Genomic DNA, 26,412 nt, shown 5'->3' with positions numbered 1-26,412 from the left:
ATTGTACCTCCTAGATGGAGCTCTAAACGTGCTTCACCTGAATATGAAGAGTGATAAACATGGTGCTGCCCATTACTACCTGTCACATAGGGAATCATACCAAACTAGTTCCAGATATTTATGACAGAGTGGGATTGATTTACTAAACCTGAAGAATGCAAAATCTGGTGCAACTGCATAGAAAACAATCGGCTTCCAGGTTTTTTTGTTTGTCAAAGCTTAATTGAACAAGCTGAATTTAGAATCAACCGCAGTATAACCAGCCCAAATTTGTTTTGTTTCTTTCTTTTCTAACGAATTCCAAATTTTCAGAAACTATTCAAATTATTTGTGAAGAATTGCTGGTTGTTGAGAAGTAGGCTGGGAAACCGGCTGTCGCGTCCTTAACAACTGATGACTTCTCAGCTGTCCTCTGGTTTCCCGACTGTACAACATAGAATGCCTGTAATGAAAGATAAATTGAAAAAAAAAAACAGCCCCCCCCAGGGCTGATCCTAGGGTCACAGACGCCTGGGTGCAGAAAGATTTCTGGCGCCCCCATATGGGCGTGGTCATCTTACCAACTCCTCCCCTTTACAAATGATTCTATGGCAACGACTCAAATACAGAGCTGCTCCCCTAAGAAGTCTTTGTTACCCAGAAATCCTCCCATGATCTCTTAACAATAAAGAAAATACAGGAAAAGAGAACACTAATGAGACCTGATGCACACAGAGAGGGCTTCTGTTAGAAAGAGTCCCCAGACATAATACAGGATACGGTCAAAGACTGCAGACATGATACAAGAGATGGTCAGAGACTGCAGACATGATACAGGAGATGATCAGAGACTGCAGACATAGTACAGGAGATGATCAGAGACTGCAGACATAGTACAGGAGATGATCAGAGACTGCAGACATAGTACAGGAGATGATCAGAGACTGCAGACATAGTACAGGAGATGATCAGAGACTGCAGACATGGTACAGGAGATGATCAGAGACTGCAGACATGATACAAGAGATGATCAGAGACTGCAGACATGATACAAGAGATGGTCAGAGACTGCAGACATGATACAAGAGATGGTCAGAGACTGCAGACATGATACAAGAGATGGTCAGAGACTGCAGACATGATACAAGAGATGGTCAGAGACTGCAGACATGATACAAGAGATGGTCAGAGACTGCAGACATGATACAAGAGATGGTCAGAGACTGCAGACATGATACAAGAGATGGTCAGAGACTGCAGACATGATACAAGAGATGGTCAGAGACTGCAGACATGATACAAGAGATGGTCAGAGACTGCAGACATGATACAAGAGATGGTCAGAGACTGCAGACATGATACAAGAGATGGTCAGAGACTGCAGACATGATACAAGAGATGGTCAGAGACTGCAGACATGATACAAGAGATGGTCAGAGACTGCAGACATGATACAAGAGATGGTCAGAGACTGCAGACATGATACAAGAGATGGTCAGAGACTGCAGACATGATACAAGAGATGGTCAGAGACTGCAGACATGATACAGGAGATGGTCAGAGACTGCAGACATGGTACAGGAGATGGTCAGAGACTGCAGACATGGTACAGGAGATGGTCAGAGACTGCAGACATGGTACAGGAGATGGTCAGAGACTGCATTTCTTATGGACGTTAGTAGATAATGGCCCTCTCACCTGACCCAGCGATGGTTCCTCTGATCAGGAGTCGGCTCACTCTGAATTGCCCGTGGCGACTCCGCTGGGTAGCTGTATTCTGGCAGTGACTCCATTCCTTTCTCCGCCAGGCTGTGTGTCTTTCCCTCTGGTGGCGCAGGGCAGTGGGGTGTTCTCTCTCTCTCTCTCTCTCTCTCTCTCTCTCTCTCTCTCTCTCTCTCTCTCTCTCTCTCTCTCTCAGCTGAGCCTGCTGTGTGGGCTGCAGTTTCCGTGTTACAGTGGGGCTGCCAGTCCTCGGGACTACATGTCCCACAATCCTCTTCTCTGCTCCTTTTTTCTATTCTATTTTTTTCCCTGGCTGATATGAAGGTGGGGAAGAAACATAGTGGGAGGCTGTGCTGGCCAGCGCCACTCACTAGTATAGCAGTGCACGTGAGGGGGAGAGGGAGGGGGAAAGAAGAGCCCGCAGCTGCAGTGACGTCACTAGGGATGGTGTCACCCCCCCCTTCCACCAACTTTAGTCGCCCCTCAGTATAGACCCCCCTTCGTCAGTGCAGGCCCCCCACTAAGTATAAACCCCTCTCTCAGTATAGACCCCCCCCAGGACATACCACCCCCCCCATTAGTAGACCACCACGAGGAAACCCCCCCCCTCCATTAGTACAGATCCCCCCCAGGACAAACCCCCTCCATTAGTACAGACCCCCCAGGAGAACCCCCCCTCCATTAGTACAGATCCCCCAGGACAAATCCCCTCTCCATTAGTACAGACCCCCCAGGACAAATCCCCTCTCCATTAGTACAGACCCCCCAGGACAAATCCCCTCTCCATTAGTACAGACCCCCCAGGACAAATCCCCTCTCCATTAGTACAGACCCCCCAGGACAAATCCCCTCTCCATTAGTACAGACCCCCCAGGACAAATCCCCTCTCCATTAGTACAGACCCCCCAGGACAAATCCCCTCTCCATTAGTACAGACCCCCCAGGATAAATCCCCTCTCCATTAGTACAGACCCCCCAGGACTACCCCCCCTTCATTAGTACAGACCCCCCTAGGACGACCCCCCCCTTCATTAGTACAGACCCCCCCAGGACAACCCCCCTCCATTAGTACAGACCCCATAGGACAACCCCCCTCCATTAGTACAGACCCCTCAGGACAACCCCCCCTTCATTAGTACAGACCCCCCCAGGACAACCCCCCTCCATTAGTACAGACCCCCCAGGACAACCCCCTCCATTAGTACAGACCCCCCAGGACAACCCCCTCCATTAGTACAGACCCCCCAGGACAACCCCCTTCATTAGTACAGACCCCCCAGGACAACCCCCTCCATTAGTACAGACCCCCCAGGACAACCCCCCCTCCATTAGTACAGACCCCCCAGGACAACCCCCCCTCCATTAGTACAGACCCCCCAGGACAACCCCCCCTCCATTAGTACAGACCCCCCAGGACAACCCCCCCTCCATTAGTACAGACCCCCCAGGACAACCCCCCCTCCATTAGTACAGACCCCCCAGGACAACTCCCCCTCCATCAGTACAGACCCCAAAGGACAATCCCCTCCATTAGTACAGACCCCTCAGGACAACCCCCCCTTTCATTAGTACAGACCCCCCAGGACAACCCCCCCATTAGTACAGACCCCCAGGGACAAACCTCCCTCCATTAGTATAGACCCCCCAGGACAACCCCCCTCCATTAGTACCGACCCCCCCAGGACAACCCCCCCATTAGTACAACAGACCCCCCCAGGACAACCCCCCCATTAGTACAGACCCCCAGGGACAAACCTCCCTCCATTAGTATAGACCCCTCAGGACAACCCCCTCCATTGGTACAGACCCCCCCAGGACAACCCCCCCTCCATTAGTACAGACCCCCCAGGACAACCCCCCCTCCATTAGTACAGACCCCCCAGGACAACTCCCCCTCCATTAGTACAGACCCCCCAGGACAACTCCCCCTCCATTAGTACAGACCCCAAAGGACAATCCCCTCCATTAGTACAGACCCCAAAGGACAACCCCCCCCTTCATTAGTACAGACCCCCCCAGGACAACTCCCCCTCCTTCATTAGTACAGACCCCCCCCAGGACAACTCCCCCTCCATTAGTACAGACCCTCAGGGACAAACCTCCCTCTATCAGTACAGACACATTAACACCCGGGCGGCAGCTAGAGAGGATAGTGTGCAGCCGCGCCACCCGGTGAAGAGCAGATCGAGACAGCCAGGCAGCAGCTTAGGCGGGAGTGAGAGACAGAGGAGGAGAGAACCTGTGCCAGGCTGCAGGCACGGGCCGCCCCCCCCTCCCCAGTGAAGTCACTGCGCGGCTGGTCTCTCTCAACACAGAGACCAGCCGCTCCGATCTCCGGCGGCTGCCCTCCTCTGACAGGAGGAGGAGGGAGGGGGGACGGGCTCTAGCAGTGTAAAGCACAGCGGCAGTGACCTGCGGACAGAGCTACTTCTGCACACGGAGGGGAGGAGGAGGAGGGAGGGGAGCACTCTGGCGCTTCAGCGCCCCCACCTCTCTGGCGCCTGGGTGCACTGCACCCCGTGCACCCGCCTCGGATCGGCCCTGCCCCCCCCATGCATATCCTTTGGGTCTGGTATGCCAATTTTTTTTTTTTTTAAAACAGTGTGCCCCCCCCCCCCCCCCCCCAAAATCCATACCAGACCCTTATCCGAGCATGCAGCCTGGCAGGTCAGGAAAGGGGGGGGGGAATGATCGAGCACCCCCCCTTCTGAACAAAACTAGGCCACATACCCTCAACATATGGGGGCGGGGGGCTCGGGGGCCCCCCCCCCCTTTCAAAGTACCTCATCTCCACAACCCTGGCCGGTGGTTGCGGGGGGCTCATCAGAATCTGGACGCCCCCTTTGATGACAGGGCCCCCAGATCTAGCCCCCCCATGTGAATGAGGATGGGGTAGATCTGATGTGGATCCATCCGTCGCCACCGCTCACCCAAAAAAACAGCCTTGGATCTCATCTGACAGCTCTTAAATAACTAGGGGGCAGGGACGGGCTGTGTCGGGGATGTCATAAGGGGGCGGTGATGCCAACGGGTGGCCCGTCCCTTAATTATTTTAAGAGTGGGAGCCTTCGTTGGGACCGCAGATTTATTTATTTATTTTGCGGGTCGGCTGTAATTGATGATGGATCTACAAAGGGGGGGACTTTATTTTATTATTTTTTTACAAAGGGGATTGTCAAAAACGTCCTACTGTCATTTTTTTACACTACACTTTTTCACTAGTTCATATAATCCACATGTTCAAGGCAGAATAAGGACACAGTCCATAGGCTTAATTCGTAAAGGACATCGAAATTCAATCACGGTTCCCATGACCACACCTCGTGAGATCTCTCCCCTATGGTATTAGACTCAGCAGAAAGGCTGATTGAATACGCACGTGATACAATCTCTTCTTTGGATCCAAGATCGTCTCTACATCTAGATGTCAAGCTTTAAGAAGCGCCAAGTTGTCCCTTAAGGATCCGACCATTCTGATAAATGAAACCACAAACATCAGGATGCCCAGAAGTAGGAGGCTGATGGCCGGTGCCAGGAAGATGCCTTCCAAAGTCTGATGTTTTCTTCTCTCGCTCTCTGCATAGATGCCAATGCACAGGATCAAGAGCCATATCAGCGAGAAGAGTGTGGAGTAGCTATTTTTTTTTTCCCTCCCCCTTCTCCTTTTTTTTTTTTTTTTTTTTTTTTTTTTATATCACAAAAAATAAACACAGTGGTGATTAAATACCACCAAAAGAAAGCTCTATTTGTGCGAAAAAAAAATAATTTTATTTGGGTACAGTGTTGCATGACTGAGTAATTGTCATTCAAAGTGTGAGCACTGAAAGCTGAAAATTGGTCTGGGCAGGAAGGGGATATAAGTGCCCTGTATTGAAGTAGTTAAACTACTTTCGCATAGGGGGGGAAATGAGCACAGGTGTTTGTGCATCCCCGTGCAGTCAGTCCCATTCATGTCAGTTGAGATGCAGTGGTTGCACAGACAGAGCTTCAGCTCCCAATTTGACAGCCGTGTGAGTGCGCAACCATGCACGCAAATAGTTTTCTGGAACCTGCATAGCTGTCAAATTGGGGGGAGTGGCTGTATCTGTGCAGCTGCTGCATCCCAGCTGACATGAACGGGGATGCATGAACACCTGTGACTACTTGTGCAGGCAAGCACAGCCCTCGCACAGGTATATGCTTCAGTATGCCCATGCAATCGAGGCCTTACCTTTTTCTTCTGATGAACATTGTCATTGTGACAGAGTGATAGTTAATCCAAAATGTTTGGGTTGTCACCAGAATAAAGGTTAAAGTGGTATTCATCACAAACCTGTTATACTTGCCTGCTCTGTTGCAGTAGTTTTGCACAGAGCAGCCCAGATCCTCCTCTTCTCGGGGGCCCTCGATGCCGGTAGTGGCCCCTCCCTTCTGCTTAGTGCCCCCCAACAGCGAGCAGCTTGTTATGGGAGCACCCGAGCGAGTCACAGCTCTGTTTGTCCATTCACACACGGAGCGCGGCTCGGACCCACCCCTGCTCTCTCTTAATTGGCTCACTGGCTGTGATTGACAGTTCTACATTGAGACACTATCAGGTAACAATTTTCATACATAACATTTTTCATTTTGATGATCACATACTGAACTGGTCATTATGACTTTTGTCAGTAACAACCCTATAGTTTTTCTCACCCTATGACACTTTCTGTAATAAACCCTATACTGGCCCTGATGTCACTAAGCCTGTAAAGCTTCCAACACATAGGACATCATGTACACTGCTACTGGTAAACGGATGGACGAGTTTAGAAGCATTTTTTTTTAATGCAAGAAAAAAATGCGTTCAGGACCAATGTTTAGAGGCATTTGAAATGCCAAATGCCTGTAAAAGCTTGTAAACGCATTTAAAAAAAATTTTTTTTTATTTATTAAGCTCCTAAATGCGGCTGAACGGACGTTTTTAAACGTTGGATTGTAGCGGTTAATTTAAATCGTTCAAGAGAGGTTAAACGACGTCCCATGTACATGAAGCCTAAATCTTTGTGTTGAGAGTGCCTGCATGTTATCAGTAACAGTAAGAAAGCTCAGCCTGTTCCCTGCTGTCACTCACAGAGCGCTGGAGGTTTCACAGTCACACCCTGGTGGGCCAGGAGGGAGCGGGAGGAAGTGGTGTGAGCTGTCCAGAACTGTCAGAGGGTAAAGAAAACTAAAGGGCATAATGAAATGAATGCAAGGGCACCATCAGTAAGTGCTTATTGTAAAAATTTTATTTACATGTGCAGCCTGAAAAGTGTTCTTTGAGGAGTGTCTCTTCAAGAACCAACCGGAAACTTTAAAAGCACTGCACATATTACAACAGAATCGTAAAGCCCTATGTCCATCACCAGCTGTAATTTCCTAGGTTCATCAACTGCTTTGAGAAAAACAGTATGTCGAATAATACTATAAAATATGATTTTTAGTATAGAACTAATTTTTCTTTCACTATGCGGTCTGAAGGTATTCATAACATTTCAGGGCTGGTGACTTTAGAGTTTCTCAGTGCTTATTTTCTCTAGCAGCGCAGCAAATTAAAACTTTCAGCTCGTAATGATCACATCATTGTTGTGGTAACTTTATGGCCATCTCAAGTATTTGAACACCAGAAACTCCTTTTTTTAAATGTGAGAATGCATTTAACAATAATAGTGGCTGCAACATTTGGACAGTAAAACAGAAACTGTCCCATTTAAAGTAATTATATGTTTTCTTTTGCAGGTTAGTTTTCATGGGCTTTCTACTGAGCACGGAATAAGAAACATTCAGGTACTACTTGAAGTTGGGTTTAATCATGTAATCTTTGCTTTTTTAAATATACAAATAGTGCCACGCTCACAATGTACATAAATGAGTGAATATGACTGTCAAAAAACCATATTGATCATCACATCAAACTCTACCAATCAAATGCTTAGTAATTTTGGTATGTATGTGTATATAAAATAAAATCTCTCTCAATTGTAATGCAACTGTAATGTCTGCCTTCATTTTGTTAAGCGCTGCGCAAACTATTGGCTGTATAAATCATGTAAAATATTTTTATATTAGCTGTGCTCATAAGTTTACATATCCTGGCAGAATTTATGATTTCTTGGCCATTTTTCAGAGAATATGATAGATAACACAAACTTTTCTTTCACTTGTGGTTGGTGCTTGGCTGAAGCCATTTATTATCAATCAGCTGTGTTTACTCCCAAAATGACCTTAAACAAAAGTTTACATTCCCCAGTTCTAAATACCATGTATTGCCCCCTTTAACGTCAATGACAGCTTGAAGTCTTTTATGGTTGTTATTATTATTATTATACAGGATTTATATAGCGCCAACAGTTTACGCAGCGCTTTACAACATTAGGGAGAACAGTACAAGTACAATACAATTCAATACAGGAGGAATCAGAGGGCCCTGCTCGTTAGAGCTTACAATCTAGGAATTTGTAGATGAGGCTCTTTATCTTCTCGGATGGTAAAACTCTTGGCAAAAAGCCTCCACTTCCTGTAAATTGTTGGGCTGTCTTGCATGAACTGCACGTTTGAGATCTCCCCAGAGTGGCTCAATGATATTGAGCTCAGGAGACTGAGATGGCCACTCCAGAACCTTCACTTTATTCTGCTGTAGCCAATGACAGGTCGACTTGGCCTTGTGTTTTGGATCATTGTCATGTTAAAATGTCCAAGTACGTCCCATGGCTGATGAATGCAAATGTTCCTCCAGTATTTTTTGATAACATACTGCATTCACCTTGCCATCAATTTTGACCAAATTTCCTGTGCCTTTTGTAGCTCACACATCCCCAAAACATCAGCGATCCACCGCCGTGTTTCACAGTAGGAATGGTCTACCTTTCATCATAGGCCTTGTTGGCTCCTCTCCAAATGTAGTATTTGTGGCCAAAGCTCAATTTTGGTATCTCTCCAAATGACTTTGTGCCAGAAGGTTTGAGGCTTGTCTCAGTGCTGTTTGGCGTATTGTAAGCGGGATACTTTGTGGCATTTGCGTAGTAATGGCTTTCTTCTGGCGACTCAACAATGCAGCCCATCTTTCTTCAAGTGCCTCCTTATTTTGCATCTTGAAACAGCCACACCATATGTTTTTCAGAATCCTGTATTTGATCTGCAGTTATTTGTGGGTTTTTATTTGCATCCCAAACAATTTTCCTGGCAATTGTGGCCAAATATTTAGTTGGTCTACCTGACCGTGATTTGGTTTCAACAGAACCCCTCATTTTCCACTTCTTCTTGATTAGAGTTTGAACACTGCTGATTGGCATTCTCAATTCCTTGGATTTCTTTTTATATCCATTTCCTGTTTTATACAGTTCATCTACCTTTTTCCTGCAGATCCTATGACTACTCTTTTGCTTTCCCCATGACTCAGAATCCAGAAATGTCAGTGCAGCACTGGATGAAAGATGCAAGGGTCTGTCAGGAGTCCAGAAACTCATTGACCTTTTATACATGCACACTAATTACAAGCAAACACATCACAAGTGAGGATGGTTACCTTTTTTAATAGCCATTCAAACCCATTTGTTTCAACTTGTGTGCATGTTATCGTTTGATCAGGGTCATTTAGGTAGTTTCTGTTGTGATTATGATTTAAAGAGTAAACACAGTTGGTTGATAATAAATGGCTTCAGCCAAACACTAACCATGAGTGAAAAATGTTTGTGTCCTCATTCATATTCTCTGAAAAATGGCCAAGAAATAATAGGGCCAGGGCATGTAAACTTACGAGCACAAGTGTGTGTGTGTGTGTGTGTGTGTGTGTATGTATGTGTGTATATATATAATTTAATTAGAGATATAGATAGAGTTTTAATAAAACGTTCTCAATAAAAATAACCTGGGTGAAAATAGTGACAAATCTATTGCTACACTTGCATGTTTTATTAAAACATGGGATACCACCTCAATCCGTGATAATGTTTCACCACCTTTAACCACAATGGCTGCTTACCTTTCACTATGGACCCTTTAAAATTAAAGGTCATATACACGTGTTGCCCTTTTAAGCAACCGGGATTAGCCAAGATGTCAGGTTGTTAAACGCTTCTTTCCCCAGGAGTAGCAGCAGATATACAGCTCATAAAAAAACAAACAAACAAAAAAAAACATAGCTGACAGTGTTCTGTTTATGAACACTTAAAAAGCTTTTATTATATTAGTAAACTAAACACGCATAAAAGAAGAATCGTCCATTGTCCCACAGCGGGGTAAACCCGTGGCTCCAGCGGCTCCAAACACTGCCGGATTGTGCTGCTGCTGCTATTTGGGATAGATTGAGCAAAAGGCTGCGCCCTACGCATTACGTCGGGGTGACTTTGTCAAGGGGGCTTTTTTAAAACCTTATGTATTATCCCAAATTACTCCACCCTGAATTACAACACATTCTGTTTAAAAACCATTGCAACCAAAGCTCATGTTTCAGTTTTTGAAAAGTACCTTCATTAGCACTTAAAGAAGTTATAAAGTCAAAAGTTCTTTTTTTCTCTCTTAATGCATTCTGTGAATTAAGATAAAAAGCCTTCTTTGTGCAGCAGCCCCCCTAATGCTTACCCGAGGTCCATCTCTGTCCAGTGATGTCTACAAATGTCTTAGCCATCCGATATTCTCGTTCCTGATTGACTTTTGGCTCCCGCTGCTGTCATTCAAGGTCAGCTAGCCAATCAGGGGAGAGAGGGTGGGGCCAGATTGGGGCTCTGTGTCTGAATTGACACACAGAGCTGTGACTCAGCTCAGGTGCACCCATAGCAAGCTGCTTGCTGTGGGGGCACTGAACAGGAAAAATGGGCCAGGAGCAGCGAAGAGGGACCCGAGAAGAGGAGGATCTGGGCTGCTCTGTGCAAATCCACTGCAGCAAAGCGGGTAAGTATAACATGTTTGTTATTTTTATAGGAAAAAAACAAGACTTTACAATCCACTTTAATTCATTTACAGTAAATAAAGCATACCTAGGGAAGTTTTGTAACCCAGCTTCCTCATGCTTTTTTTTCTACAGAATTATTTTTATGCCGGTGTTTGAGCTGTAATGATCATCTCAGTGTATCAGCTTGGAGATATTCCTAGTAGCAGCTAATATATTGATGCACGTTGGCAGAATTGTGATTCACTTACGACGTTTGAGCTTGGTCTTTTGATATTGGACAAAGCCTTCAGTAGATGGATCTTGGGTGGTGGTGGAGGGTGTAAGGGGCTTGATAGTCAATTTGTTGGCAGTTTAATAGCAAACACATGTTTAAATTCTGTCTTGTGCTTGTGGTTTTTTTTTTTGCCAACTTCAAATGTTAAACTTTAGATATAAAACACAATTTGTGTTTTTGGTAAGGCCTAACAATTTCCACATAGACTGACCACACATAGGGCATCTGAGATGACAAGAATAACCCTAAGGGGGGTTTTGCGTCCCCCCCCCCCCCCCCCCCCTCATTTTTGGTAATAAGTGGGGAAAAAACATAGGTAAGTTTGGAAAAGAGTAGTAGTGGAGGAGGGGAGAAATGTCCTATGTCTTAGTCTGCATCTGTACTATCTGTACTATGTCTTAAAGGGGTTGTAAAGGTAAAATTTTTTTTTTTTTTAAAATAACAAACATGTTATACTTACCTTCACTGTGCAGCTCGTTCTGCACAGAGTGGCCCCGAACCTGGTCTTCTGGGGTCCCTCGGCGGCTGTTTCAGCTCCTCCCCGCAAGCATTAACCACCTTAATGCGAGCTCCCTTGCATGGTGGTTAGTGCTTGCGGGCGCGCTCCCGTGATACAGCCGGCGGCTATAGCCGCTCACTGTATCACTCGGCCCCACCCCCCAGCGCGCCGCGTCATTGGATGTGATTGACAGCAGTGCGAGCCAATGGCTGCGCTGCTTCCAATCCATCCACTGTAGCCAATCAGCGGCCAGGGTGAGCGGAGGAATAGATGTCGGGAACGAGAAGCTGACTTTCGAGGCGTCAGGTAAGTAAAACGGGGGGGCTGGGGGCGGCGGTATTGTCAGAAGTTTTTTCACCTTAATGCATAGCATGCATTAAGGTGAAAAAATTTTTACCTTTACAACCCCTTTAATCCGTATTTGTACATTAATTGAATGGGCATGAGTAAAAAAAATATTTTTGTCTTCCACAATTAACTGAACAATCCTTGTACACACATAGTTTCACGTTTATTTTCTTCTTGTTTCCTTTTTTTTTTTTTTTTTTTCCATACATTTGAGAGATCTTGCGAAATGTTTATTTTATTTTATCTCTTGTAAACCATTCTTATTTCATATTTTTTTCATAGGGTGTAACAGCACTTTACGTGGATGTCCCGGAATTGATACAATCTCCCCATCTGTGTAATTTAAATGAGAATGAAGTTATTTTGATGAACAGTGGAAAAGAGAATGCAAAACCTAGTACAGCGCAAGTAACACAGGTGTGTAATTTGGATAAGGTGGTACATTGGTCAATGTTCCATTTGACAATGAAAGGCACACAGTGTACAGGTGATATGGCAGTCTTGCACTAGTGATGCTATGTATCATTTGCCTCGCTGCTGATTCTGTGCCTCAGACTTGCATAATCTATGCAGTGCAGAAGAAAGACTAATGGGTGGTTCACATATGTGCAGTGTCTTTTTTTCATTGCATTATGTTTTAGACACGCTACTATTGAGCTTTATGGAAGCTTTTCAAAGATGCAGCATGCAGAACTTTTTTCCTTTTCATACATCATTGAACACAGAGTTGGGCTAATAATAATTACCTGCTGGGTTATAATTCATCTCTAGGTGCATGGACACTGGTAGACCCAAAGGTCTTTAGACAGGAAGCGATCCCCTATATAACCCCCTCCCATACAGGAAGTACTCCACTTTTTTTTTACCAGTGTCTGCAAGGTGGATGGCACAGTTGTTTGAGCTCTCTGAGCTCCAGGTCTCTAGTCCCACAAACCGTTCTTAACCACTTGCCGCCCGCTCTATTACCAAATGACGGCGGCAAAGTGGTTTGATATTCCTGACCGGACGTCATATGACGTGATCAGGAATATCGAGCCGCTGCGCGCCCCCGGGGGTGCGCATCGCGGCGATCGTTGTTGCGGGGTGTCAGTCTGACACCCTGCAACACCGATCTAGGTAAAGAGTCTCAGACGGAGACTCTTTACCACGTGATCAGCCGTGTCCAATCACGGCTTATCACGATGTAAATAGAAAGAGGCGGTGATCGGCTTTTCCTCACTCACGTCTGACAGAAGCGAGTAGAGGAGAGCCGATCGGCTGCTCTCCTGACAGGGGGGGGTCTGTGCTGATTGTTTATCAGCACAGCCCCCCCTCGGATCCTACCCAGGACCACCAGGGAAGCCAACTTCACTGGACCACCAGGTATGCCCCTAGACCCCCAGGGAAATGCCACTGTGTGCCCAGGCAGCTGCCAATCTGTGCCCAGGCAGCTGCCAATCAGTGCCCACTTCAATGCCTACCACTGCCAGTGCCACCAGGGATGCCCATCAGTGCCTCATATCAGTGCCTCATATCAGTGCCGCCTATCAGTGCCGCCTATCAGTGCCACCTATCAGCACCACCCTATCAGTGCCCAGCAGTGCCGCCTTTCATTGCCCATCAGTGTCGCCCATCAGTGCCAACCATCAGTGCCCATCAGTGCCGCCTATCAATGCCCATGAGTGCCACCTACCAGTGCCCGCTCATTGGTGCCACCTCATCGGTGCCACCGTATCAGTGCCTGTCAGTGCCGCCTTATCAGTGCCCATCAGTGAAAGAGAAAACTTATTTATTTACAATTTTTTTTTTTAACAGAAACAAAAGCAAAACTTATTTTTTTCAAAATTTTCGGTCTTTTTTTTATTTGTTTAGCAAAAAATAAAAACCGCAGAGGTAAATACCACCAAAAGAAAGCTCTATTTGTGGGAACAAAATGATAAAAATTTAGTTTGGGTACAGTGTTGTATGATCGCGCAATTGTCATTCAAAGTGCGACAGCGCTGAAAGCTGAAAATTGGTCTGGGCAGGAAGGTGTCTAAGTGCCCTGTATTGAAGTGGTTAAATAAATCAAGGGATTGATCGAACTGATCCATTTGACACAGGCTTTATATGCTTAGATAACTGGTACCTGAGCCTCGCAAAGAAGACTCAAGATCCTGCAAGGTTTTGCCTGTAATGCGGCCTCCTGGCGCTGGAACCTGCAAAGTGGAATCCTGGACACTACAGCGCTAAGGCATTCCTGCAGGGTGCTGTACAATTCCAAAGGAGTGGACCCTAAACATGAAAAGGGTACCCAGTCCTTGAAGATCCTCAAGTGACAGGAACCTGCCGTGAAGGCTGAAGAGGCTGGACACCTGTGTGCCGTGACCATACAGGGGAGTTTTGAGCTAGCTGTGTGTGTTTGCAAGGTCTACTTTTTTGCTCGTGTCTGCCTGTTTTTCAACTGTATGATGGCGCACGACAGTGTGCCATTTCACCTCAGTTTGCCATGGCGCGTTCGCAAGAGCACTGCTGGGCTCAGCAGTTTGTTTGCCGGCCATGGCACACGCGGCTTCGCAGCACATGCGCCGTAGCCTTTATCTGGGTGCATGAAGATTCGTGAATACAGTCATGCCCGTTCGCTGGGACCGCGCACGTGCATGCACATGCACAGAATGTTCCGGCGCACAGCCAGCTTATTTAAGCTGTCTATGCCAAGCATGCAGTGCTTCCAGAAGGCAGCTGTGGGACACAGAGCAGACTCTGAACCAGACACTTGCAGCGGTTCATTTCTCCCCAGTCACCAGGTGTTGCTTGGCAGGCTAAAGATGCTTAGCGGGATTGTTGCATAGGGGCTTGGTGAGCCCTATTAAAGGGTCTCCCTTCTGAGGTGTGTTAATACTACACCCAGGTACTCCCTTTTTGTGGCTAGTAAATGTCTTCAAAAAAGAGGAGTGGGACTAACACTACAGGGAAGGGCACATGTCATCAGTAGTTCCTGATGAACCTAGTTGTATCCCTAGTGTTGTATCCCCTGAAGGACCAGGGGCTTCCGGGCAATCTGAGCCATTGCGCCTATCTGGGATTGTGCCTACAGTCAACGCTGCTGCTTCACCTTTTATCACTAAGGATGAACTGTCCTCAGCCCTAGCCTGGTTAGAGCACAGGATTGCTGGCATAATTTCCTCCATCCCGCAGGGTGGCAAAAAGCATGACAGAACCCCCTCCCCGGATCTCTCCTAGTCTGGGGCAGGAATGGGTTGAGGATAGGGAAGAGCTTAAAGCTCAGGATTCTGCAGATGGCCTAGCGGATGAGTCTGCTTCCGAGCAATCTGAACAAGAAGATATCCAGTTGGTGTCTGCCTCTCAATCACAGAGGCTTTTGATCCTGACTCTTACAGAAATGGTTCGTTCTGCCTTTAAGTTGCCTCTTGCAGAGGTTACTGAGCCTCCATGGTCCTCTTTGGGATCCCTGAGGCCTCCTCAGGCCACACAGGCTTTCCCCTTACACCTTCTATTGGAACAGGTGGTGTATGCTGATTGGGAACATCCTGACAGGATTTTTGTTCCTCCTAAGAGGTTTTCCCTTTTATATCCCATGGATGAAAGGTTCATTAAGAAGTGGAGCATGCCATCTGTAGATGCAGCAGTCTCTTCCTTAAACAAGAACTTGACTTGTCCGGTAGATAACGCACAGGGCTTGAAAGACCCTGTTGACAAGAAATTAGAGTCATTAAAGGCTTTGTTTTCTTTGGCCAGTTCAGCTATCCAGCCAGCTGTTGCAACAATTGCTATCTGCCAGTCCGTAAAGGATCAGATCAGACGGCCTAACCAGGAGGATGATCTGCCTGAAAAGGCAGATATTCCTCGAGCGCTGTGTTTTGCTGTTGATATCTTTTTAAACGATTCAATACAGCAGGTTTCTCGTTTGGCTCTCTTGTCTGTACATATGCGCAGACTTTTGTGGCCAGGGCAGTTCCGCCGCCAACAGGACGCTAGGGCCAGGTGCAAGCTGCAAGGCTTGGACCAGAAAAATCCCTGGGTCCAAAATTCTTCTTAACCCAGCAACAAGCCCTTCTTTTGAGGGGACGCCCCCACTTCATCGGGTGGGGAGGAAGGCTGCTTCACTTTTTCAGACATTTGGAGAACAATAGTTCAGGACGTGTTGGTCACCTCCAAATATATCCCGCGGTTACAAGCTGGAGTTGCCCTCAGAGGTTTTTAAGATCCAGCGTTCCCTCGGATCCTCCAAAAAGAGACTTATTGCTTCGGGCACTACATCATTTAATGCATCAAGGAGTGATTGTAGAGGTTCCTGTACCCGAAAGGGGCGCAGGGTTGTACTCTAACCTGTTTACGGTTCAAAAACTAAACGGGGACACAAGGCCCATTTTGGACCTAAGATCCCTGAACCAGTATCTACTGTTCCAGTCCTTTTCAAATTGGGTTCTGTCCGCTCAGTAGTAGCCTCACTCCAGATGGGAGACTTTCTAGCCTTCATTGATATAAAGGACGCTTATTTACCTGTACCTATCTTTCAGCCTCATTAGAGGTTCCTGCTATTTGCAGTAGAGGAACGGCATTTTCAGTTTGTGGCTCTACCCTTCGGGCTTGCTATAGCTCCCCGGCTGTTCACAAAAGTCCTAGCACCAGTACTGGGTCTTTTAAGGGCCCAAGGGATCCTGGTGCTCGGGTATCTGGACGGCCTCCTGCACAGATCACTCGCTACAGGCTCTAGAACAGAGCATAACATGCACAGTGCAGTATTTGGAAAGCTTAGGCTGGATCATAAATACCGAAAAGTCAACCTTGAGACCAGATCAAAGTCTAAAGTATTTAGGTCTGATCCTAGATATGGTCCAAGCAAGAGTATTCTTGCCAGCCGCAAGGATCTGTACCCTGAAGGATCAGGTGCGTCAGATAAGGGGCACCAGACAACTCTCCATTAGACTCTGTATGAGTTTTCTAGGGAAGATGGTACCCTCCTTGAGGCGGTGCCCTATGCCCAGTTCCATTCCAGGCCTCTACAACAAGACATCTTGTTGGCTTGGAACAGGAGAGGACAAGCCCTGGATTATCCAATGTTCTTATCTCCTCGGGCACGCTTAAGCCTAAACTGGTGGTTGCAGGATCAGAACCTGCAAAAGGGAAGATCTTTCCTTCCCGGTAACTTGGAGAGTACTGACTACAGATGCCAGTCTCTCTGGCTGGGGAGCGACCCTAGAAGGGCTCACAGCTCAGGGGAAGTGGTCAAGGACAGAACAGATCCTGCCCATCAATGTCCTGGAATTATGGGCAGTACGTCTAGCCCTACGGTCCTGAATGGCGGAGCTTCAGGACTTCCCTATCCGGGGTTCAGTCTGACAATGCCACTGCAGTGGCCTATATAAACCACCTAGGTGGTACCAGGAGTCGTTCAGCTCTGAAGGAGGTGAACCACATACTAGCCTGGGCAGAGGGACATGTGGCTGATTCTATCGGCAGTCCATGTCTCGGGAGTAGAGAACAAAGGCAAATTATATCAGCCGCCAGCAGATCTGGCTGGGGGAATGGTCCCTACACCCAGGGGTGTTCCAGGAAATTTGCCAATGTTGGGGATTGCCAGAGGTCGACCTACTGGCATCCAGGTTCAACAACAAGCTACCACAGTTTGTCCTGAACAAGAGATCCTCTGGCAATTGGAGCAGATTCTCTGGTAGTTCCATGGAGCCAGTACTCTCTCTGGTTTATTCTTTCCCTCCGATCTCTCTCCTTCCACATTTGTAGCGCAGGATTTGGAGAGAGGGAGTTCCAGTCATTCTGGTGGCACCATCCTGACCCAGAAGGCCCTGGTTCCTGGAGATTGTGAGACTGACAATAGACGGGCCATGGACGCTTCCACGTCGCCCCGATCTGCTGTCTCAAGGTCCTATATTCCACCCCAATTTACAGTCTCTAAATTTGACAGCATGGCTATTAAAGGACCGTTGCATCTCGGGACCAGTGGTGTCTACCCTAGTGAATGCTAGAAAAGCTGTCACTAGGAATAAGGTGTCATAAGTTGTGGAAGACTTATATTGCTTGGTGTGAAGCCAAAAAATGGCATCCTTGGAAATACATGATTGGGAGAATTCTCACTTTTCTACAGTCAGCCGTGGAAATCAAATTGGCTTTGAGTACAATCAGAGGTCAAGTTTCGGCCCTATCAGTATTCTTCCAAAGGCCTTTAGCCTCCCATTCACTGATCTGAACATTTATGCAGGGGGCAACTTGCTTGCTTCCCCCCATTAGGTCACCTATGTGTCCTTGGGACTTGAACTTGGTACTGTCTGTGTTACAGAAACAACCATTTGAGCCTATCAAGGAAATTCCATTAGACTTGCTGTCATGCAAGCTAGCCTTCCTGATGGCCATCACCTCGGCTAGAAGGGTGTCGGAGTTGGCGGCCCTTTTGTGCAGGGAACCATACTTGATCCTTCACCACCACAGGGTCATGTTATGACCTGTTCCATCATTCTTGCCAAAAGTGGTGTCGCCCTTTCATTTAAATCAGGACATTATTTTGCCTTCTTTTTTCTCTCGGCCTCGGCGGAAGTGAGACCACTGCATTCTTTGGACGTTGTCCGGGCGGTCAAGGTTTATTTGTCTAGCTCTGCGGAGATTCGAGGATCAGACTCCTTTTTTGTTTTACCAAAGGGACCCAAGAAGGGGCAGGCAGCTTCCATTGCCAATTGGGTCCCTCAATTGGTCATTCAGGCCTATGGTCTGAAACATATAAAGCTCCTCCCTTTAGGGTGAGAGCTCATTCTAATAGGGGTGTAGGAACCTCCTGGGTTTTTCGCCATCAGGTATCTGTGGCACAGATTTGTAAGGCTACCTGGTCTTCAGTGCATACGTTCACAAAATATTTTATCAAGTGGATGTTCGAGCGTCCGAGGATTCGGCTTTCAGCCACAGTGTACTGCGGGCTACCGTATAAGGTCTGATGGCTATTGTTTGGCAGGGTGTCTCCTTCCCTTTAAGGCTATTGCTCTGAGACATCCCAGCAGGTAATGAATATTAGCCTAACTCTGTGTCCCATGATGTATGAAAAAAAAATATTTTTTTCACCATACTTGCTTACCTGTAAAATCTTTTTTCTTTGAGTACATCATGGGACACAGAGGTCTCTCCCCTCTTTTTGAGGATTTAGTGCTTGCTACAAAACTGAAGTACTTCCTGTATGGGAGGGGGTTATATAGGAGATCACTTCCTGTCTAAAGACCCTTGGTCTACCAGTGTCCATTCATCTGGAGATTAAGTATAACCCAGCAATGAATATTAGCCCAACTCTGTGTCCCATGATGTACTCAAAGAAAAGGATTTTAAAGGGTACGTATGACGATAAAATCCTACTTTTTTTTTACACACCATACTTGGTGGTTCTAAAGGCAGAAGGTTTTTACATTAATGCATTCTATGCATTAAGGTAAAAAACCTTGTATGGGCAGCTCCCCCCCCCCCCCCCCCCAATACACTTTCCTGAGCCCCATCTAGATCCAGCGATGTGCATGAGAGAGACGTGGCTGTCTCCGGTCTCTCTCCTCATTTGCTCCTGCTGCTGTCAATCACAGCCATTCAATGAGGAAAGAACGGGAGTGGGGCTGAGCCTGCTCACAGGAGCACGGCATGGGAGCCCCCATAGCAGAGCCTTGCTATTGTGGCCACAAAGTAGGAAGGGAGGAGCCAGGACCACTGGCAGGGGAGCCAAAAAGAAGAGGCTCAAGGCTGCTCTGTGCAAAACCACTGCACAGTGCAGGTTAGTACTTCGTTTTTGTTTTTTTAAATCACAACCTTTAGAATCAAGTTTAAAGTGCACAGCTGTGATTGGGGCCTAAGGCTGGTTCAGGATTGGTTAAGGCTGTTGTTTGATATATTTCCTAAACACAAAATACGTGCAGTAGTGTGCAGAAAAATACATCTCAACTGACATGGTGTGAACAAGCAGGTAATTTGCCAGTACTTTGATTGGCAGTGCTCTCTAAAGTTGACATGGGTTCAACTTGCAAGATGGCTGCTTGAGAGATGGATTGTAGATTTGAGTTTTTAAATGCATGTAGAGACCTTTACATTGTTTGTAGAACCTTGTACATTCTATGTATGTTTATTGTATGTATAATAGAAACTTTTCTTGTTAAAAATTGATCCATATCTACATAGTATGAGTATACAGGATACTAAATATTGATCAATAATTACAAAATTGTACATCGCATAATTTCATATAATATGTGATGTACAATTTTATAATTTATTATTCTTCCAATTTAGAGAGTGTACCCATATCTTGATATAGAGAGCTTCTGGATCCTGAAGCACTGGATCTGTGCAAAACGCGTCGGTCCACTAGGCTATATATTTTATGTCCTGTATATTCATGTATATATGGACCAATTTTTAACAAGAAAATGTTGTTTTAAATTATAAAGTTGTATTGTTTCTTTTTAAACCTCATTTCACTGTTGTGTGACACTCTAACATCCCTCCACTCCAAGCTCCCTGCCTGGAGATTTGGGGTCTCTTTCCCCATCTTCTTTTTATAACAATTTAATGGGGGATGGTGTCAGTTATTTTGACAAGGACACAGTCTCTCCTCCCACTTTTTTATATAAATACTGTATGTACAGTATTTCAATTTTCATTTTCCTTTTTTTTTCTGCAGAATGTTTTTTCCGGCTCTTTATGTATGATGACCTCGGCACCATTTTCACTCTTTAAAAGCGACTATCTGTATGTCTTGCTGAGCAAGTATTCAGCTGGAGTAATGTATGCAATAGACCAGGACTGCTTGAGAATGAATAAAAAGGAAGACCATCGTGAGGACGATGACACAAACCATTCGGTCTCCTCAATTGAGGATGATTTTGTAACTGCATTTGAACATTTGGATGAAGAGGATCCTATTAATACAACTGACAGCCGAGGTACTGTATCACCTCTTCATGCTACTTACAGTATATTGATTGTTAAATTCATGAATACAATGCTGTGTTTGCATAGATTTCGATGTCCCTGGGTTATGTAAGTGTACTGAAGAATAATCTTCCTGCATGTCTGTTGCATTAATATTAGGGCTTTTGTTTTGTGTTTGACCAGTCTACCAGCAGTTCTGCCTGAGATTTATCTAGGTCTTTTTAAATCTTGACTTGCCATCCACAGTTGCTATTGATTTCCATTTGTTAACAAAATGCTGGAAGTGTTTTATGTATCTATTTTATAGACTTCTAATGCTTTGCAAAAGTCCATTATTCTTAAAGTCATGCTCCTCAACCTAAGAGAGAGATGGTTGCTTGGAGTAAGCATCTTCTGAGATTCCAAGGATCAGAGACTTTAACAACTTCAATACCAGGCACTTAACCCCCTTCCTGCCCAAGCCAATTTTCAGCTTTCAGTGCTGTCCCTGTTTAAATGACAATTGCGCAGTCATGCTACACTGTACCCAAACAGAATTTTTACCATTTTGTTCCCACAAATAGCGCTTTCTTTTGGTGGTATTTGATCACCTCTGCGTTTTTTTTTTTTTTTTTTTTGCTAAACAAATAAAAAAAGACCTAAAATTTTGGAAAAAAAAAAAATGTTTTTCTTTTCTTTCTGTTAAAAATTTTTGTAAATAAGTAAGTTTTCTCGTTCACTTATGGGCACTGATAAAGCGGCACCAATGAAGTGGCAATGATGGGCACCGACAACGGGCACTGGTAGGCGGCACTAATGGGTGGCACTGATATGCAGCACTGATGGGCATTGATAGGCGGATTTAGATCTGTATACTGGAGTTATCTAGTCCACTTCTTCCACCACAGGCATTAATGCCCTGCTAATGTTTGGTAGCTGCCCATGAATTTTGCATAATAGTGATGAAACTCAACTAGTACTAGTAGTTGTGGGGAATTCTGATGCAGCTATTCAAATCTATAGAAAATGGGTAAAATCAACTCTTGAATTTTTTTTTTTTCTTGGTCAGAAGTCAAAGTCACTTTGTTCTATTGTACGGTGGCCAACTTGCATAACTGAAATGCACGGTGGAAACGGTGCCAACCTTTTTGGCACCGTGGACCGGAATTGTGGATGAAAATTGTGCTAAGGCCCGGGGGGGCGGGTTTGGCGGCGGTCTGGGTAATGATACCTTTTTTTGCGCCCGATTTGTCAGAAAAGGGCTGGTGTTTGCACTTCAATCATCACAACACCATGGTTAATATGATGTCAGGATGATTGAAGCTCATTATTTTTATTATTATATTGTAATATAAAATTAAATAGTTCAACTCACCATAATGCAGAATCTGCCACCAGATGCAGCTTGCCACGGTGCCTATCACCAGATTGCCACTTTCCACAATGCCTGCCACCAGATGCAGATTGCCACATGCCACCCGATGCAGATTGCCACAGTCACTTGCCACATGCCACCATATGCAGATTGCCACATGCCACCATATGCAGATTGCCACATGCCACCATATGCAGATTGCCACAGTCACTTGCCACATGCCACCAGATGCAGATTTCCACAGTCACTTGCCACATGCCACCAGATGCAGATTTCCACATGCCACCAGATGCAGATTGCCACAGCCACATGCCACCAGATGCTGATTGCACATGCTCCTGTCTCCTGCCTCCTAGACGCAAATTCTCACTAAGCACAGAGGCAGTGCAGTGAAGTGCTGGGTTCCACATTAGAGAGAACAGTGGTGATGTGGGGCGGGCGGTAAGAGATGATGTCATCTCTCTGCTCCCTGCTTCACTTCCAACAGTATACTGGCCTGGCTGTGTGGGCGGAAGTGCGGTGTTGGCGATGATCTCTCTGCTCACCTGCCGCACCTCAGATTGTGCAGACTTCGCGGCCCGCCTGTAAACAGGCTGCGGACCGGTAGTGGGCCGCGGACCGGGGGTTGGAGACCCCTGCTTTAAAGCATAGCTCTACTTTCATGGGAAGAAATGGCAAATAACAAAAAAAAATATAGCCTATGCAATTGCGCCACAGGTCATATTGTAAATGAATGTTATTAAAAATTACCTTTCCTTTTCAATCTGCAGCTCGTTGATTATCTGGAAAATGCAGTGCAATATGGCTACCTGGAGGTGATCTGGATGTGTACAGAACGCCTCCCAGAAACCTAATTTGCTGCTTGTGTGATTTGGCTCACTGATATTCCCACTAAGATGCACGTCAGATTTCAGGCAACCCCTGGAACAAAAATTTCATTTTTGGTGTGATACTCCCAGTAGGAAATCACATCTAAAGGAATGCAGACCCTGCAATTTTCTTCATTAGAGCCCTGCAGGTGCAGCAGCCAGTTGTTAATTATGAAACCCCTCCCATTAGACTCCGCACATTGGCACGGAGAAACAAAGAGGGATTTCTTCAGAATAACAAAAGGTAGGAATCTGCAACAGTTTGTTAAAATCTTCACAATGTGCACAGATCACCCAGAGGGGAATGCTTTTTTTCCCTCCCCCGTCTTTCAGGACAGCCACAATTGAGAGACGTTGGCTCCTCCCCATCCCAGGAAACACTGCGCCAGCCCATAAATTTCCACTTCCCCTCCAAGACTTCAGTTATTTGTGTTTCCTCCGGATGGGGAGACACTGTTTGGGAATCTGGCCAAAATGGTCGGGGAGACTGTGGCTTGTGAAGTCCTGTAAGGGAGGCTGGGGCGCTCCCAGGGACACCGTGAGGTACATACCTGTCCGCACTGTTCGCCACCCCATCTTCACCGAGTGCGGGCGGAAGATCCGGGGGCCCGTCATCTCACTCACAGAAATGCAGCATGGAGACAGCTCTGCTCTCCCTGTACACTGGTACAGGCCGCATTTGGAACCAGGTGTGACGGGTGACATAATTTCCGGCAGAGGGCGGATGTTTCCCTTTTGACCCGAGACTTCCGGTTCCAGGTTGCGGAGCTGATAATGGGCCGGGCATGGACTGGAGAAGAGTCGGGAATGCAGCACAGGCAGCGTGAGACTCCACAGCCGCAGCCATGTCTAAAGCGGATGCCTAGACAGCGCACAGCGATGCTAGCTCCAGCTATCCGAAGGTAAGAGTTCCCCGGTGAAGGGTCCTCTCTATCTAGGATTTCTCCCCTCCACGGATGGCTCCTAGTAGTGGGGGGGGGGGGGGGGGATCCTCTGTGTGGGTGGGGGGGGTCTCAGATCCTTTCCTTTTTAAAAGGTCTAGTGCACTCCCCAGGGTTGTAACCTTTATACAAGGGGGAAAGGGGATGTTATTTATATTTTTCCTGCATGTATTTCAGAAAGCTGCTGAAAAGGCAAGATTGTCACATAGCTCTATCAGAAAGTGCGATTCTTGTAGAGATACCCTAGCGGAATTGTGGACAAACGTGTTATGCAAAGACTGTATAGATGCTTTAGTCAGAGAAAGGGCATCAGAACAGGAATCGGGGTTAGCAGCTTCAGTGAAGTAACTCTCCTCAACCTTTCAGTCTTTCAAATCTTTGAAGGGCTTCAGCTTCCTACTAATCCCTCACCTGCACCCCATAGTATAGCCCCTCCACAAGCACAGGGCTCTGCACCTTTCCAGCCGACTGCCACTGCCATGGCAGAGGGAGCTACCGGGACCTCCAGAGAGGAGTCTAGGGAAGAGCCTGATTCCCAGGAGTCAGAGGGAGAGGACAGGGAGTCCAGGAAACCCTCAAGATATAAGCTGTCATTGGAAGTGGTTGAGGACCTCTTGGGGGCAATTTACACCACCCTTGGAATTCAGGCGTACAAGAAACCACTGACACTCCACGACTAGATGTACAAGGGGCATGGGGGAACAGAAAAAGTTTTCCCAGTCCTTGATGTCCTGGTAGACACAGTAAAGGAGTGTCAGGATCCTGAACGGAAACCCTTTTTTTTTTTTTTTTTTTTTTTCCTAGGTCTTTGAAAAGAAGGTTTGAGGATATGGGAGCTCTAGCAGGTACTATGGATAAAAAAATGGATTCCCTTTTAAAGAAAACCTGGGAATCGACCATAGGAAATCTCAAACCAAAAATGGCGGTCAGTGGTGGCCTGTAACCTGAAGCATTGGCTTTCCCAAATTCAAGCTCCATATTGAAGTGGGAACAGCCAAGGAAACTATATTGTCATCTTTTCCCACTATTTTATGAGGAGTGGCATACATATGGGATGCATCCGCAGAATCTGTCCCCTTGTCGGCCATAACTGCGGCATTAGCCAACTCGGCCAGAAGAGCCCTCTGGCTAAAAACGTGGCCAAGCGATGGTGCCTCTAAAGTTAAACTGTGCGGGATCCCATTGATGGGAGATTTACTTTTCAGCCCCAGTCTAGAAGCTGCGCTAGACCACACAGTGGACAAAAAGAAATCCTTCCCTGTTAAGCGCAAACCCCCAGTTCAGACAAAGAAGGGGTTTCGTCCACAGAAACGATGGGGGGGTCCCCAAGCCTGAGGGGGAAAAGAAAACTTTGGGCCAAAGGGGCAAGGGCAGAGGAGGCACGATTTTTCATCCTCCTGAACAGCCTCCAAAAAGCCAATGATGTTCCAAACACGGTGGGAGGAAGACTGGGGGCCTTCCTCCCACAGAGGGAGGCGGTCTCCTCCAGTCAATTTATCTTGGGGATCGTAATGAGGGGGTACCGCCTGGCATTTACTAGACCACACCCCAACCCCCTGTGAAGACTCCTCGTCGCACACCTTCCTAAGTGTGCAGAGAAGGCCAAGGCTCTAGTGAGGGCATTAAAGGAATTGGAGGAACAAAACGTAATGCGCAGATTTCCAAGGGGGGGGGGGGGGGGGGTCTTATGCGCACATATTTGTTGTACAAAAACCCTCAGGAAAATACAGACTGATTCTGAAGCTAAAACCCCTGAACCAGTCTGTATCCTACAAAAGGTTCCGTATGGAATCGATCTTCACGGTCAGAGGCTTACTAACCCAGAATTGTTACATGGTGTCACTAGATTTCAAGGACGCCTACCTCCAGGTCCCTATTGCAGACGCTTTCTAGAATTTTCTTCGTCTAGCAGTGAACATAGGAGAGATAATCCATCTACAGTTTCAAGTTTCATGAAGGTCATGGCAGAAGCCATGGCCTTTCAGTGACTCAAAGGAGACTCAATTATAGCTTATTTGGAAGACTTTCTTCTATGTGCAGCATCTCCAGAACAGCTAACCAAAAATCTGGAACTGACGAAGGATGTTCTGGCAGGTCTGGGGTGGTTGCTGAACCTGGAAAAGTCTAGCTTGATTCCATCTCAGTGCATCACCTACCTAGGATACCTGCTGGACTCCACTCAGCTGAGAGTTTTTCTCCCGGCAGAGAGATTACAAAAATTGGACAAGGCAGTGGCCTCTCTCAAAAACAACCAGCAGGTCTCTATAAGGACAGCAATATCAACTCTGGGTCTACTAATGTCAACTATCCCAGCAGTTTAATGGACAGGGCTACATTTTCGTCCCCTCCAACCCTTTTTGTCCTAAAAAAAAAAGGGACCACAGCCAGGAGTCGTTGGACACCTTAGTATACATTCCACCTCGGGTAAAAAAGACCCTCTGGTGGTGGAGGAAAATGGTGAACCTGTCGCAGGGTCATCTGTGGCTCATCCCAGTCTCCAGGGTGGTAACCACAGACGCAAGTGGCTTAGGAACCCTACTGGCACAAGGCACCTGGAGGGATGAGGAGCTCAAAAGGTCATCCAGTTGGAAGTAACTGAAAGCCGTCAGATTGGCACTCAGGTTCTTTCACGAAGGAATTTCAAGGCCAC

General features: G+C 46.5%; 1 protein-coding gene across 2 annotated transcripts in view; it reads left to right on the top strand.

Moving 5' to 3' along the window:
• Positions 1–26,412, top strand: part of AKAP11 (A-kinase anchoring protein 11) — a 129,483-nt gene that overhangs the window by 46,564 nt on the left and 56,507 nt on the right. For both annotated transcript variants that reach the window (XM_073614198.1, XM_073614197.1), the window contains exons 4-6: positions 7,438–7,485; positions 11,992–12,126; positions 20,348–20,609. In XM_073614198.1, the coding sequence (XP_073470299.1) occupies positions 7,438–7,485; positions 11,992–12,126; positions 20,348–20,609 (445 nt within the window). The remainder of the gene's footprint in view (positions 1–7,437; positions 7,486–11,991; positions 12,127–20,347; positions 20,610–26,412) is intronic.

The sequence above is a fragment of the Aquarana catesbeiana genome, linkage group LG02 (genome assembly GCF_042186555.1).
Source record: "Aquarana catesbeiana isolate 2022-GZ linkage group LG02, ASM4218655v1, whole genome shotgun sequence".
Classification (NCBI taxonomy): domain Eukaryota; kingdom Metazoa; phylum Chordata; class Amphibia; order Anura; family Ranidae; genus Aquarana; species Aquarana catesbeiana.
Note: the sequence above shows the minus strand (reverse complement) of the source record. Positions and strands in the feature narration are given on the sequence as shown.